At 39.5% G+C, this 16,625-nt stretch overlaps 1 protein-coding gene across 3 annotated transcripts in view; it reads left to right on the top strand.

Moving 5' to 3' along the window:
• Nucleotides 1–14,222, top strand: part of TPGS2 (tubulin polyglutamylase complex subunit 2) — a 56,916-nt gene extending 42,694 nt beyond the window's left edge. The window contains exons 4-7 of one of the 3 annotated variants that reach the window (XM_059041393.2): nucleotides 1,153–1,281; nucleotides 9,868–9,981; nucleotides 11,746–11,906; nucleotides 13,205–14,222. In XM_059041393.2, the coding sequence (XP_058897376.1) occupies nucleotides 1,153–1,281; nucleotides 9,868–9,981; nucleotides 11,746–11,906; nucleotides 13,205–13,435 (635 nt within the window). In that variant the 3' untranslated portion in view covers nucleotides 13,436–14,222. Of the gene's footprint in view, nucleotides 1–1,152; nucleotides 1,282–9,231; nucleotides 9,377–9,867; nucleotides 9,982–11,745; nucleotides 11,907–13,204 lie in introns of those variants that run through there. The other 2 variants (XM_067016014.1, XM_067016015.1) reach the window with 2 other exon arrangements.
• Nucleotides 14,223–16,625: the final 2,403 nt, after the last annotated feature.

Consider the following 16,625-nt stretch of genomic DNA (forward strand, 5'->3'; position numbering starts at 1 on the left):
ACCAGAGGCATATTTTATTGCTTACTACTAAGCATTTAACATGAACTTTTAGCTTAGAATCATTTCCTCTGATGGTCTAGAAACCATTGTTGTCACCAACATCAGAAACCCTCATGGCCATGGCCTTTGGAGTCTGGAGCAACAGAGAGAGTGGACAGAGGCTAGAGTGACTGTCAGATTTTCCCTTGCCCACATCATGGAGTCAGGCTAGCCCCTTCAGAAGCCTGCATCAGAAAAGAAACATTTCATGAAGGTTTTATGAATGAGTCCCTATTCATTATTAATATTTTTTTAATGTAATCCTCTCAACCCATCTTCTTATCCTTATCCCCATTGCTGTACCCATTCTTTACTGGATAGCTAAAATCATTATCAGAAAAGCCAGCAAAGGCAGCTTCCAATGTTTACCTCCTTGGTGGTCTTTTCTTGGACATTCCATGGTCTATACACCAGCTGTTTTATTTCCTTCAGTTATTCCAGTTTTTTAGCAGTCATATGTCCAAGTCTTTGTGTGCCATCCCATGTCCAGCACCCTATATTATAAGGATTCTGTATGATAGATAAGGAAAATACATAGTCTGCCTGTTTCTTGTTTACATCTGAATCACAGAAGACTGAACCAAGCAAGAAAGCTTTCAAGACAGTTTGCCCCATTGAGTAAGAAAAAATGACAAGTAGAGGGGGAGATAGTTTCCATAGTGAAAGCTTATGACAAGAAGGGTAGAAGCGGTCAGTTATATAATCAAAGCTGTTACTCCTTTGGAAAGTATAACCCTTCATTCAGCGGATGGCGGGAGCAAAAACATTTTTAAGTCCTTTGATCTTCAAACTAGGGCCCCTACCCTAGAATTCCCAGTTCTTTTTGAGACTCCCCTTTTAAAATTTCCTTTGGTGCTCTGCCCTAACACATGCAGTGGGGACTTTTCACTCATGGCCCCAGCTGTTTGCTTTTTTTTTTTTTTTTTTTTGCATAAAAGGCTGGTGCTTTGGAGTATGTAGTGCATTGATTCTCTCCTTTCCACTTTCCATTCAGTTCCTCAGCCCTGGGATCAAATAATAGCTGGGCTTAAGTTAGTCAAGCAGAAGCCCTTCTGATGACCATGGTAACTGGCTTATTACTCCGTGTAATTCTTTTTGTTAACGTTCCCATAGAACATACCATTCCATTGGGCAGCATGGCAATTAACAGCATCTCAAAACTGACTCAACTCAACCAGTCTTCCCTGTACTCACTTCCTAATGCACCAACTCTTGCAGACCTGGAGGACGATACACAAGAAGGTAACTGGAGGGACTTCTGCTTTGAGTTAGAAATCAGCCTGCTTGTTTCCATTTTATAATGTTGAAAATAATAGGAAGACATTGTGGCATTGTTACATGTTCCCCTAAACCCAACCCTTCCCACTTATGGCTTCTCTGAACCATGGGAGTAAGGTAAAAAGCAAACAAACAAACAAACAAACAAACAAAAAAACCAGCCTGTATCAAAAAAGGAAATTTTCATGAAGAAAATACCAGGGTTGGGATCTTTGTTTCCAGCACCCACTTCAGTCCCTGGCACATAGTAGGCAGTTAATGAATGCCTGGTAAGTGAATTAATGTTATAGATTAAACTTCACTCCACATTTCAGTATTGAGAGGTTTCAGGGACCGTGACAGTCTAAATGCAGCTCCCTTCCTCCCTTCAGGCTCTTTGCCACTTCTGATTGAAATGGCTTATAATTCAAATGGCTGCTAAAGCTATGATCAGCCATGTATAAGTGAGGACTTCTTCAGTCAGAACTGTGTTTGGCTGCATATAACAGACCCCCATTACAATGTTTAAATAGTTTATTTTTCTCATAATAAAAATCTGGAACTAGGCTGGTGTAGCTGCTTGAGAAACTCAATGATAAAGTCTCCCTCTGGATTCCTGGCACACCAGCCTTTGTGTTTGTTTGGTTTTCATCCTCATGGTTGAAGAATGTGGGCTCTACCTCCAAGCTTCAAGTCTATGTTCCAGGCAGGAAAAAGAAGAGTAAAGGGCAAAATAACTGTCTCTTGGCAGAATATTTTCCTTTTTGTCAGAAAAATAATAGTTTTCCCAGAAGCCCCTCCCAATAACCATTGGCCAGAATAGAGTCAAAAGGTAACCCATAGTGCAAGGGAATTTGAGGAGATAAGTATTTTTAGCTGTGTAGTATTGCCTCATCAAACAGAACTGGAGTTTAGAAAAGGGAGAATGAATATTCAGTAGGCAACTAGTGTCTCCAATTCTAATGCCTTGGAGTGCATTGAAGTTCTGACAGAGAGAAGTGATGCAAGGCTTTCTCCTTCAACTGGACAAGCAGCTGGACAATAGGAGGAGGAGTCCAAGAGCTGAGCCTGGAAAGCATTGGGCCCTGGGAAGAGTTTGTCACTCAGAAATGTGTGGAATCCTCAAGGATGGGAAAAAGGTCACATTTGCTTCATATGTGTGTACTGGGGCTCTCTAACCCCTAAAAGGCAAAGGAGTTGTTAAATAAGTAGAATGGGTGTACCCTGCTTTTGAAGCTGGTAGATAAAGGTAGACTAGATGATAGGATTTCAAGGGACCTCAGCAAAGGACTGAGCTAGGGGTATAGACCACACTGTCCTACATACTGATGTGGATAAAAACCACGTGGGCTTCTGGCACCTTCTGAGTTCATGCTTTTTAGGATAGTCCAACAATTAGACCTAAGTTTCATTAAACTTAAGTAGAAAAATGCCGACTTTTCTCAGGGGACTCAGCAGTTAGAAAGAGGACAATCAGGAAGCAATATCAGAATACACAACCAGAGAAATAACACTGCTACAGGACACAGATGAAAACCTAAATAAAAACAAGGACACTTAAGGGCATTTAAGACAGCACAAAGACTTCCTATGGAAAAAGAGGAAAAATTCTTGATTAAACAACTGACTAGAATTGAAGACAAGTATAAATATTGAGACCTGAGTTAGTAGCCTGAAAAAGCAAGTGCAAGAAATATCTAAAAGGACAGATAAATAAATTTTAAAAGGAGAAATGAGTGAAAAGGTGGAGGGTGAGAGAAATAGAAAATACATTCAGGTGACCTTCCATTGGAATTATAGGTGCTCAAAAAGAAAAAAACAATAGCTGGAAAGGGAATAATAAATAAACAGTAATAAATGAAAACTTTTATTCAATTTGCAGATTGAAAGAGCTCTCCTAGACTCAAATTGAATTCAGGAGAAAATGGACACCTAGGCATTACATGATGCAGAAAAAAAATCACAAGCTTCTAGTCAAAAATAACAAATTACTTGTGAACAGAGAATAATCAGACTGACATCAGACTTCTCACCTGCAACAGTGGAAACTAGAAGGCAGTAAAAAAACATAAACAGGTTACTGTGATAAAAAGAGTGAAAATCAAGATTCCTGTATATACAGATGAAACATACCTCTCAGGTTATTAGAAGAATATTAAAGGATGTGTAAAACTTCAAGAACATAAATACTCCAACCAAAAGACAGATGAAATGGAATGGAGATCTCAAGATGCAGATATATAAAGAGGAAAGGAAACGAGATTAGTGAACCTCCTATGAAAGAGAAAGACTAAATTAAATCTTAATATCCAGGAATGTATACAACTTTTACATAAGAACTCTTGGAAAAGAGGGGACATAGTGCACAGAATATGTTAAAACATATACTCTCAGCTAAACCTAACAGAAAGGAGAGAGTCAAGATATAAGAGCTTTATGGGTTAAATTGTGTCCCCTCCCCGCCCAGAAATATTCATATGTTGAAGTCCTAACCTCACTACCTCAGACTGTGACCTTATTTGGAAATAGGGTCATTATAGATGTAAGTAGGTAAGATGATGTCATTCTGGAGTTGGGTGGAGCCCTAATCCAGTATGACTGACCACCTTTTAAAAGGGGAAATTTGGAGATACAGATATAAAAGAAAGACATGTGAAGATGAAGACAGAGATAGGGTGGTACTTTTACATACCAAGGAAAGCTAAAAGTTGCAAGCAAACCACCAGGAGCTAGGGGGGAGGCATAGAACTGATTCTTCTCCACAGCCCTCAAAAGGAACCAACCTTGACCTTGGATCTGTGGCCTCCAGAAGTGTGAGATAACAAATTTCTGCTATTCAAGCCATTCAGTTTGTGATACTTTGCTAGAGTAGCCCTAGCAACTAATACAAAGAATGTTCCAGAGAGTCCTTTTAATAGAAAATGTAAGACAAAGAGGAAAAGAAGTAGAAAGTGGAAGCCCTCATCCTACTCTAGGAAATAAATAGTATGCCTTGTTGGGGGTAACAGGGTGTCTTGGTGTATTGGTTTTCTATTCATGTATAACAGATTACCAAAAATTTAATGCCTTAAAACACTACAAATTTATTATCTAACAGTTTTCATGAGTCAAAAATTCAGCTACAGATTAGTAGAGTCTTCTGCTTAGGATCTTATCAGGCTAAAAACAAGGTGTCAGCTGGTGCTGTGATCTCATCTGAGGCATAGGGGCCTCTTCCAAGCTCACTGGTGGTTGACCTTATTCAGTTTCTTGCAGTTGTGTGACTAAGTCCTTGTTTTCTTGTTGCCTGTTGGCCAGGGCTCGCTCTTGGCTCGTTTAGGCTGCCCTCAGATTCTAGCCACAAGACCCTCTTCACAATATGGCCACTTGCTTCTCAGCCAGCAGGAATATTTCTCTCCAATCTGCTACAACAGAGCCTCATAATGTTACCTAATCAAGGGAATGACTACTCCATCATATTATAGGTCCTGACCACACTCAGGGGAGGAGGTTGTACATTTGTGTATACACACAAGCATGAATCTTGGGGGCCATCTTAGAATTCTGCATAGCACATTTGGTTAGAGAAACAATGGCATATTGTTTTCAAGTAAGGGTAGAATCATATGGATCCAGTCATGCAAATATATAACAAAAAGGAAGGTAACCATTAAAGGAATAAAAAATTACTTTAGAATCTCTAACCTAATAAAGGGAATGTTGAATCACATGAGTAAATATAAGAAAAAGGGAAAAGAAACAACATTATAAAATAAGCAACAAAACATTGAGAGGAATAAGATAAAACAGATAAATCATTATGTTAAGTGTGCTGGGATTGAATTTCCCTTTTGAAAAGCAGAAACTATCAGATTGATATAAAAAGCAAAGCTCATCTATATGTTATTTTCAGGAGCATACTTAAACTGATGAAGAGGCCTCCTGGTAATGGCAGATAGGTAATTCAGAGCAGTCTTCCTGCTGAAGACAACTGAAAAGTCAGGGAACATAAAAAAATCATCAAAGAAGAGCTAATAAGATGATGAGAGCACCAGATCAACATCCAGAAGAAGACAGAAATCCAGGGAAGAGGCTCAATGTTTAGGGTTGCTTTTGCCTAGGATACATTGTCCTTTTCAAAAGAGGCAATGAGGCTACTGGAAAGCTGAGAATTTGACCCATATGTGAGACTAGAAGAATAAAATGGAGTCTAGAACCTACAAAAGATGGCACCCATAAAAACTACCCTACACTTTTGGTTAGCACCATGAGGAGTTATTTACTCTAGGAGATAGAATGAACCAGAAATAACCACTCTTCACATGGACTGAAACCCAAGTATATATAAGTCACCTGTGCATCCCAGAAAATGTTAAATCCCAAAATTGGACTAATTTGATTCCAGAATACTAATCTCCTCAGGGGACTGGCAGAAAAAAACAGAAATTCACTCCAGAGAAATGTACTAAAATTGACTGTGTTAATGGTTGCACAGCTCTAAATATACTCAAAACCATTAAATTGTACACTTTAAGTGAATGGTATGGTAGATGAATTATATCTCAGTATAAAACTCATATAAAAATAAAATTCTTCCCTAGAGGAAGAAAACATTATCCTAGACCTCATTGTTTTTATAAATAATTTTTCAAAAATAATCCTACTAAAAAAGAACCAGGTACATGAAGAAACAACACCATGAACAAGAACCAGCACAAATAACAGGTAACAGAAAGATATCCACTGTTATTCCTGAGGGTGAAATTATTAGGCACAGACTGTAGGACAGTGTGCTAATGTGCACATGGAGATAAAACCAAACTAAAAATTCAGTGAAGAACTAATAGTGACATTGTAGATTTGACCTTATGATTCTGGCCATATGGCATACTACCTTTTACCAGATCAGGACTTGTGCAGATAATACTAAACTCTGGGGAAACTTAAAATAATTACCTAAAAGGACTGGAGAGTAACCAAAAATAAGCAGAAACTGGAGTGGCATCTACAAATAGCAGAAGGGAACCACACTGAATGATTTTCCTATTTTTATAACTTTTCACCTGAGGGCAGACCCATCAGCATCAGTCAGGGCTGCTAAAACTTGGTGGGAGCCTACAGTCTGGACTTTTGATTTCATCCAAGATGGAATAGTAGAGGCCAGATTTATCTTCCCACCTGGAACAAAAAAAAAAAAAAAAAAAAAACAGACAAAATATATAAAACAATGGATGTTGTCAAGATACTGACCATCAGACAGAGAAGAGTGATGAGCTTTGAATGATGGGAAGCAAATGAGGTGAACCCTAGCTTATTATCTGAAAGTTTCCAGTCGACAGCATAGAGAAGGGAACCCAAGGAGAACCTGTTGTACCTGTTAATTGAGAAGACATAACTAAGAGCCCAGCTGGATGAAGACAGGTAGAGTTCACAGGACTGAGTAACAGAGAGGAATGAGCTGCATAGGGAGAGAACTGCAGAGATCTGCAGAGTGTCCTCCTCAAGTATTCAGGAAAGAACTGATGAGCACACACATGTGAAGATACTGCCCAAGGCCAGGGACAAAACCACCCAAGATTAGAGGGAACAATGCCTAGTACTCACACTGTACCAGGAATAGTGTCTGTTTCTACTGGCCAGGCTGAAACACCTCATGGCTTACATAGAATTAGGTAGAGTACTCAGAAGGGTCCTGCCTCAGTAATGGAGAAAAAAATTAGCCCTAGGTTAAATGCTGCCTTGGGTTCTGCCTGTCAAATACTAAACACAAGACCCGAAAGTATCTGTTTTCGAGTAATTTAACTGTGTCACAGAACAAAGCTCAACAATATTTATAGAAATATAAAAATAGCAAGCACTCAACAATGCAAAATTAACAATTTCTGGTATCCAATCAAAGATTACCAGGTATGCAAAAAAGCAGGGAAAAAATGACCATAATGAGGAGAAAAATTAATTGAAACCAATCCAGAATTGAGATACAGTTTAGAATTAGCAGATACAGACTTTAAAACAGTCATTACTATATTCTGTATGTCCAAAAACTTAGTACAGACATGGAAGATAGGAAAAAATAAATCCAAACTTAACTTTTAGAGATGAAACTAGTTTCTGAGATGAAAAATACACTTGATGGGACTAACAATAGTTTAGATATTGCCAAAGAAAAGACTGGAGAACTTAAAGACATAACAATAGACAATCCAAAATAACACAGAAAGAAAATAAAAAATTATTTTAATCAAAAGAGCATCAGTGGGGCTTCCCTGGTGGTGTAGTGGTTGAGAGTCCGCCTGCCAATGCAGGGGACATGGGTTCGTGCCCTGGTCCAGGAAGATCCCACATGCCACGGTGCAGCTGGGCCCATGAGCCATAGCCACTGAGTCTGTGCGTCCGGAGCCTGTGCTCCGCAATGGGAGAGGCCACAACAGTGAGAGGCCCGCGTACCACAAAAAAAAAAAAAAAAAAAAAAAGCATCAGTGAACTGAGGGACAACAAATGGTATAATGTATGTATAACTGGAGTCCCTGAAAAGAGGGGGATGGACCAGGAAATACTATCTGAAGAAATAGTGGCTCAAAACTGTACCAGTTACTTGGAAATTTAAACCATATCTAAGAAGCTTAATAAGCCAGGAACAAGAAACATGAAACAATACTAGGAAACATAATCAAATTCCTCAAAATCAGGGATAAAGAGAAAATCTTAAAAGCACTCAATGGGAAAAGACAGTTCCATACAAAGGAGCAAAGATAAGGACAATGGCATATTTCTCATTGGAAACAATTCAATCAAGATAAAATACTCAGGGAGAGGGGAGGGATAAATTGGGAGATTGGGATTGACACAGACATACTACTATGTATACAATAGATAACTAATAAGGACCTACTGTACAGCACAGGGAACTCTACTCAATACTCTGTAATGACCTATATAGGAAAAGAATCTAAAAAAGAACGGATATATGTATAACTGAATCCCTTTGCTGTATACCTGAAACTAACACTACATTGTAAATCAACTATACTCCAATAAAAAGAAAGAAAGAAAGAAAGAAAGAAAGAAAGAAAGAAAGAAAGAAAGAAAGAAAGAAAGAAAGAAAGAAAGAAAGAAAGAAAGAAAGAAAGAAAGAAAGAAAGAAAGAAAGAAGGAAGGAAGGAAGGAAAGAAGGAAGGAAAGAAAGAAAGAAAGAAGGAAGGAAAAAGAGAAAGAAAAAATCAGAGGAAAACCATGCTGTTAGACTGGAATAAAAAATAAATACATTAAAAATTAAAAAATAAAATATTCTTTAAGCAAATTCATTTGATTAAAAAAAGGTCAAATACTCAAAGGAAAAACTTGTCAACCTAGAATTCTATACCCCATGAAAATATCTTTCAAAAACAAAGGACTTTTCAAAAAGCAGTCTGGCAATGTCCATTCTATAATACTTCACGGTGTCTAGCCATATAACAAAAGCACCAGAACAAAGGGACAGGTACAGAGATGATTACTGTAGCATTTGTAGCAGAATAATATTGGCCCCCTATCAATAGGTGGCTGACAGGATAAATTAGGGTGCATCCACTCCCACAGACTGTCAGGCAGCCATTAAAAAGAATGCATTAGAGTTACAACCCTTAGAGGGCTTTCCACATGGTATTATTGTATAGAAAGTAAGATTCAGGTAACATGTGTGGTATCCCATTTTTATATAGTAAATGATCTCACAAAATTTTAATGTATACCTATATGTCTGCCTAGGACCATATGAGATGAAGAATATGAAGGTATAACCACCAGGCGAGGGTAAAAGCATGTTAAAGAAAGAAAGAAACAAACAAAAAAACCACAGAAAGCCTTCTTATTTAGAAATGTAAATATTTATGCATTTATGTAAAATTATATGTATGGGTATATGTGTAAATCAAAAATATTATTTTTATATACTCTGTTTTATCCAATCTCTCCTAGGTTTGTTAAACCCTTTCCACCCCAGTCACTAATGCTAATCATTATTGCATAATTGCTGTAATGAAAGAAGCAGGAGAGGTTTCTGATGCTTGCATTTCTAAGAATTTATCTTTTTTTCTGTTACATCATGGTATTTCATTTCTAGGTAGGTATTTCTAACAGAGCCAGACTTAGAATTAATTATAATGTTATAATTATAATAGAAATAAACATAAAATGCCACAAATATACATTTTAGACAGAGGAAAAAGCATTCCAATCAAAAGATCATGAAGTGCTATAAACGAGGGGAAAGCATGTATCTGGGGAAAAAGAAAAAAGTTGTTCAGGTTACTCTGACTTATGTCGTCCCACTCCCAAGAAGTTCAGTTTGTTGTCCTCATGCCCCCTTCCCCAGATTCCATGACACTGTCTATTGGTGGTAGGGGAGCCCAGACGGAGGCTTAGACCATGAATAAGACCCAGGGCATTTAGAGTATAGAATACATTTGGTCCACATTTGAAAATAATAGTTAAGAATATGTTTGAGACAAGGCTTTTTTTTCGCTCTGTTTTTTTCATCCAAGCAAAGCTGGATGAATAACTATGTTTGAGCTGAGTGTGTTTGAACATTACCTTTAACTTCTGGGTTTGCAGCTAGTGAGAACCAGCCAGAGAAGCCTCACTTTGATTCTCGCAGTGTAATATTTGAGCTGGATCCTTGCAACGGAAATGGGAAGGTTTGCCTTGTCTACAAAAGAGGGAAACCAGGTAAGAATCATGGCAGGCACGGTCCTGTAGTTTGGGAATGGCCTTGGCTGACCTTGCTCTCCAGCCATCATGCAAAAGGCATGCTCTTCCCCGACCACCTGAGGTGCTGCTGGGTCTCTTGTAGATGCCAAGACCCAGAAAACTCCTTTGGTCCTCTCTGAGCATCCCCCTCCAGGCCAATTACTAGTCTTTTTAAGCTATTGTAATTTGTGTCACTTGTGAGTTACTGCAAAATAATAAGATTAGGATAATAAGTGAATAAAAGCTAAAGGAAATAGTCATTCTGTTTATAACTCCTCCAGCAGGCTCATGTATTAGAAAAGCATCCAGGAAAAACACTCTTTCTTTTACACGTATTTATGTAGGCCAATTCACAGCAATAAAAATCTGAATTACTAGACCTCAAACTAAGATCCCAGATGGGAAATCAAGAGGAAAAGGCTCTGGCTTCTTGAGCAGTGGGCACCACCTGGCCCCCTAACAGCAATTCAGTCCCTAGGAACTACCAAGTTGGACAAGGTCCAGCCCTCTTCAAGTAGCTTTCTGCCTGCAGAGGGTGAGAAGACACACCAGGGTTTACCTCTGGGGGAAAGAAGAGATCATCTCCAGCTGGAGGAGTCTTTGTGAAGTAGCCTTTGAGCTGCATCCTTTTTTAAAAAAAAATATTTATTTATTTATCTATTTGGTTGCACCGGGTCTTAGTTGCAGCATGTGGGGCCACAATTAAAGAGCCCATGTGCCACAACTAAGGAGCCAGTGAGCCACAACTAATGAGCTGCATCTCTAAGTATAGGTCTGAATGAGACATGGGGGGTGTGGAGTGGGGGGCAAAAGGGGGCATCCAAGCAAAGGGATATGGGTAAAAGTCATGCCATGGGAGAATGCACCTGATCTGGGGGGAATGACAATTCCAGTTCATTGGCCACATGGTTCATCTTGTGGATGAGGAGATGACACCAGAAGCCCTGTGATTCCCTTTCATGCAGAGTTTTGAAAGCCAGGTGAAGGAGTTTGGACGTTATGTGGAAGTAGGTGGGGAGTCAAGGTTATTTAGCAGAAGTATGGCAGGATTCAAATGAAAATGTGACCACAAGCAGAAATGGAAGTGGAAGGTACTGGAGGATGGAGGCCACTTAGGGAGATGTTACAGCCATTAGACAGGAGATGAAATAGGAGAGGGCTAGGAGATGAACTAGGAGTACTAAGAATGGACGGTCAGAAGCAAGTGTGAGGCAGGAGCTGGTACAATAGTGCCTGCTTCAGCTCAACCAGCACATCGCACAGCCGCACAGGCAGGAGTCCCAGGAGAGGAAGCTGGTCTGGGCTTCTCCTTGGTGGTTTCTCACAGCACCTCTAATTCCTGACAGACCTCCTGAGAAAGGCAGAACCATTCAGATAGAGTGTCTCTCCATCAGGAAGGCTGAGACCACAGTATATACCTATTGGGAGAGGGGGAGTGTTGAGTCCGCACAAGAAAGGAGTGCTGCTTAGACAGCCTGAATGCACAGATGGCCAAAGCCCAGCAGATAGATCAGTCGACTGACTGATCAAGAATTTGTAAAAGAATATAAAGAAGCCAGTAACAGTGGCCACTGGAGAAAAGAACTGGGAGGTTGGAAGGGAAAAAAGGGAACTTTTACTTATAGTTTACATTCCTTCTACTATTGAAATTTGTTTTAACCATGAGTAGATGTTGACTTTATAGATAAAAGGAAAAAAGTGTTAAGCCATCCCTTCCTTTATGTCCTTTGTCTGCTATTTCAGCATTAGCACAAGACACTGAGATCTGGTTCCTGGACAGAGCATTATACTGGCATTTTCTCACAGATACCTTTACTGCCTATTATCGCCTGCTTATCACCCACCTGGGCCTGCCCCAGTGGCAGTATGCTTTCACCAGCTATGGCATTAGCCCACAGGCCAAGGTAAGGGGGGACGACGTGTCATCTCAAACTATAGAACTTATCAGAATCTTCTGAGGAAATGCTTAAATTGCAGATTCCCAGCTTCCTCGTCTGATTCAGGAGATCTGGGGTTGAGTCCAGGAGCCTGTATTTTCAATAAGCAAGGCAGATGCTTCCAATTTAGGTGGACAACCTCACTTTATACTATTCTAGTTAAGTGGTTCCCAAACTTGGCTGATCCTCAGAATCACCTGGGGAGTTTTCACTTCTCATGAAAAGGGGTTGGTGGTGGGGGGAGATTAGGTTTGATCATTCATTTTGGATAGGCAGTACATGTATACAGGAACAGTGAAAAATCAGTCTCTTATTCACTGGTTCTCCAGCTTCCCCATCCACTTCCCCACAAGCAGCCACTGTTAGTTTCTCTTGTGCCCTCACTGAGATACTTTATTGGATAGAAGGCATGCATGCATACAGTTTTTGGTTCCTTTTTTCTAAATCACAAGTGCGATATACTATTCACATTGTTCTGCACCTTCTTTTCACTTAACTCCATGTTGGAGCTCATTCCCTATCAATAGATAGAGAGCTGTCTTTTTCAATGATATATAGAGTATTTCAAAGTATGGATGTGCCTCATTTATATTATAGATCCAGACACCATTTTAAACATACAGATGTCAGGTAATGCTGATATACTGCCTGGTTTGAGAACACCAGGTGTGTCTAGAAGAACTTTTGACTGGGTGGCAAAAAATGAGGGACTCGAGTGGACCTCACTTTTCCTCAAATGTCACATGACAGTGATATACATCCAGGCAACATAGTGGGTGGTTGTGATCAACGCAAATAAATGTAGATGCCCTTTGCCCTCAGCTGCCCAGAAAGCCTGTAGGGAAGAGAGCAGGCAACTTCCCTCAGTAGAGGCCTGCTGTGGCCTCTGCTTCTTCCCTGTGGGAAGGATGCTACCAAGTCCACCTGATGGACAGTGGCTGGTTTGGAGGCAGAACAATTAGAAGGACACTGTACCCTGATGATTTGGGACCTAGCATACCAGGCTCACTGCACACTAGGTTAGAAGGAAGCGCATTTACTTAGATTCTTAGTCCTCATGTTTAAAGGTTATGAGACCCCATAAAGCAATGTGTGTCTTCCCTTTTACCTAAAGAAAGTACTAATAGATTTAGAGGCAGTTTTTCCTGAAGTCTTTTATTCTGCCTCATCTCCCCAGCTCTCTACCCCTGTATCTCCTCTAAAGAACATAAACACATGCTCTTCTCCTTTGAATTGTGACCCTCTCTCCTAATTCTGCCTTACAGCAATGGTTCAACATGTATAAACCCATCACCTACAACACAAACCTACTCACGGAAGAGACCGACTCCTTTGTGAACAAGCTGGATCCCAGCAAAGTGTTCAAGAACAAGAACAAGACATTAATCCCCAAAAAGAAAGGGTCTGTTCAGCCTGCAGGTGGCCAGAAAGGGCCTGCAGGTCCTCCTTCCACCTCTAAATCCTCCTCTGGCTCTGGAAACCCTGTCCGAAAATGAGCGCCCCACCTCCAGCTCCCTGCCAGCCCCACAGCGATGATTTCCATGCACAGATGCCCCAGGCGTGGCCCAAGCCTCAGATTCTGTGTGTGGAACCATAGTCCTCTCCCCATCTGAGTGACAAAATCCTAGGCCTTTTTTTACTGCCATTGGCTTGAGCCAGGAGTTGGAAGGGCATACTCAGGTCTCCCCAAGAATCCTTCCCTCATACCCTTTACAGCAGGTTGTGCCACCTACTGATTCTGGAAGCGGTGGCGAATGTAAGGTGTTGTGTGACTAAGTAGATCTGTTAAGAGCTTTCTTCTCTTTCTACTCTAACCCCTCACTGCTCAGCAGTAATTAGAGAAGTCCCCCATAGAAACCACTGGTTTTGACCTATGAGGCATTAGAACTATGCTGCTCAATTGGTAGCCACTTATTAAAGCAGCTAAATTTAAGCCATGTTAAAAATTCAGTTCCTCAGTTATATTAGCCACAATGGGCATATTCATGTGGCTAGTGGATTCTGTATTAGCACAGAGATGATGAAACATTTCTATCATCACAGAAATTTCTTTTGGGCAGCACTACATTAGAATACTTTTGCATTACTCTTCCTCAGATCAGTTAATTTTTGTTAGAAATATTGATACCTTAATTTGATGGGTTATAATGTTCCATGTAAAACTTTGAATATACATTTTTATGTTCTTTATATCCTTCGCCACAAACAGATCTTGCTTTGCTCATTTTCAGTTTCCTGTAGTTTCTCATCTTCATCAGTTTCCTATAAAGCTTCTTGTTTCCAGTTTTGTGATGTGATATTTGCACATTTGCCAAAATTATCTTTCTCACTTTTTTAAAAAAGAAGAGATGATTCAACTGTACCATTAAAACCAAAACAAAACAAATCCTCCCAAGCATTGCTTTGCCAGGACTCTTCATGCAGAGTTTTGATGAAACCAGTCACTGTTGACAAGAGCCTCCACCTGCTTTGCCTACTCACAACTGCTCAATGGTTCATGGGGTAGCAGAAAAGGATAGAGAGGAACCAAGTTGTCAAGCATAATAGCTGACGTTTAGTCTTCTAGAAGCATTTTTCTGCCAAAACTCATCAAAGGGAGAATCAGCAGTGCCAGATAAGAGATTCCAGCATTTGGGTGCTTCCCCAAGTCAGGGTTAGAAGGGGATTGAGAAGTTGTGTCATCTTCCACTGTGGCAGGTGTCCTTCCTCTAGAGATCATGGAGCTCCTGAATTATTTCTTAAGTCCTGGTCCAGCTCTGGATTTCATAAATGAAGCAGCAGAGGAGCCACGAAACAATGGTGGCCTTCAAATCCATGACAATCAGGTGGAATCCCCAAAGGGCTGTAGACAGAAGGGAGTTCCAACAAGGAAAGGTTTGAGACCTGCCTCAGGAGGAGCAGAGCACTCAAGAGCCGGAATGGCTACCCAATATGTAGGACCCAGTGCAGAATGAAAATGTGGGGCCTTTTGTCCAAAACTCAGGTAAACAGTACCATTAAAAGTACTAATACGGAGTAGCAATTCTCATATTAGACAAAATAGACTTTAAAATAAAGACTATTACAAGAGACAAGGCCACTACATAATGATCAAGGGATCAATCCAAGAAGTATAACAATTGTAAATATTTATGCACCCAATATAGGAGCACCTCAATACATAAGGAAAATGCTAACAGCCATAAAAGGGGAAATTGACAGTAACACAATAATAGTAGGGGACTTTAACACCCCACTTTCACCAATGGACAGATAATCCAAAATGAAAATATAAATAAGGAAACACAAACTAAATGACATATTAAACAAGATGGACTTGATATTTATAGGACATTCCATCCAAAAACAACAGAATACACTTTCTTTTCAAGTGCTCATGGAACATTCTCTAGGATAGATCATATCTTGGGTCACAAACCAAGCCTTGGTAAATTTAAGAAAATTGAAATATCAAGTACCTTTTCTGACCACAACGCTATGAGAGTCTCAATTATAGGAAAAAAATCTGTAAAAAATACAAATACATGGAGGCTAAAAAATACACTTCTAAATAACCAAGAGATCACTGAAGAAATCAAAGAGAAAATTTAAAAAATACTGAGAAACAAATGACATAGAAAACACAATGACCCAAAACCTTTGGGCTGCAGCAAAATCAGTTCTAAGAGGGAAGTTTATAGCAATACAATCCTATCTCAAGAAACAAGAAAAATCTCAATCTAACCTTACACTTAAAGCAGTTAGAGAAAGAAGAACAAGAAACCCCCAAGTTAGCAGAAGGAAAGAAATCATAAAGATCAGATCAGAAATAAATGAAAAAGAAATGAAGGAAATGATAGCAAAGATCAATAAAACTAAAAGCTGATTCTTTGAGAAGATTAACAAAATTGATAAACCATTAGCCAGAGTCATCAAGAAAAAAAGGGAGAAGACTCAAATCAATAGAATTAGAAATGAAACAGGAGAAGTAACAACTGACACTGCAGAAATACAAAGGATCATGAGAGATTACTACAAGCAACTCTATGCCAATAAAATGGACAACCTGGAAGAAATGGACAAATTTTTAGAAAAGCACAACCTTCGGGGACTGAACCAGAAAGAAATAGAAAAAAATGAACAGACCAGTCACAAGCACTGAAACTGAAACTGTGATTAAAAATCTTCCAGCAAACAAAAGCCTAGGACCAGATGGCTTCACAGGTGAATTCTATCAAACATTTAGAGAAGAGCTAACACCTATCCTTTTCAAACTCTTCCCACATATAGCAGAGGGAGGAACACTCCCAAACTCATTCTATGAGGCTGCCATCACCCTGGTACCAAAACCAGACAAAGACGTCAAAATGAAAACTACAGGCCAATATTACTGATGAACATAGATGCAAAAATCCTCAACAAAATACTAGCAAACAGAATCCAACAGCACATTAAAAGGATCATACACCATGATCAAGTGGGGTTTATCACAGGAATGCAAGGATTCTTCAGTATACACAAATTAATCAATGTGACAAACCATATTAACAAATTGAAGAAAAAAACCCGTCATCTCAATAGATGCAGAAAAAGCTTTTGACAAAATTCAACACCCATTTATGATAAAAAAAAAAAAAAACCCTCCAGAAAGTAGTCATAGAGGGAACTTACCTCAACATAATAAAAGCCATATATGACAAACCCAAA

This window comes from Kogia breviceps, chromosome 15 (genome assembly GCF_026419965.1).
Source record: "Kogia breviceps isolate mKogBre1 chromosome 15, mKogBre1 haplotype 1, whole genome shotgun sequence".
Taxonomy (NCBI): Eukaryota; Metazoa; Chordata; class Mammalia; order Artiodactyla; family Physeteridae; genus Kogia; species Kogia breviceps.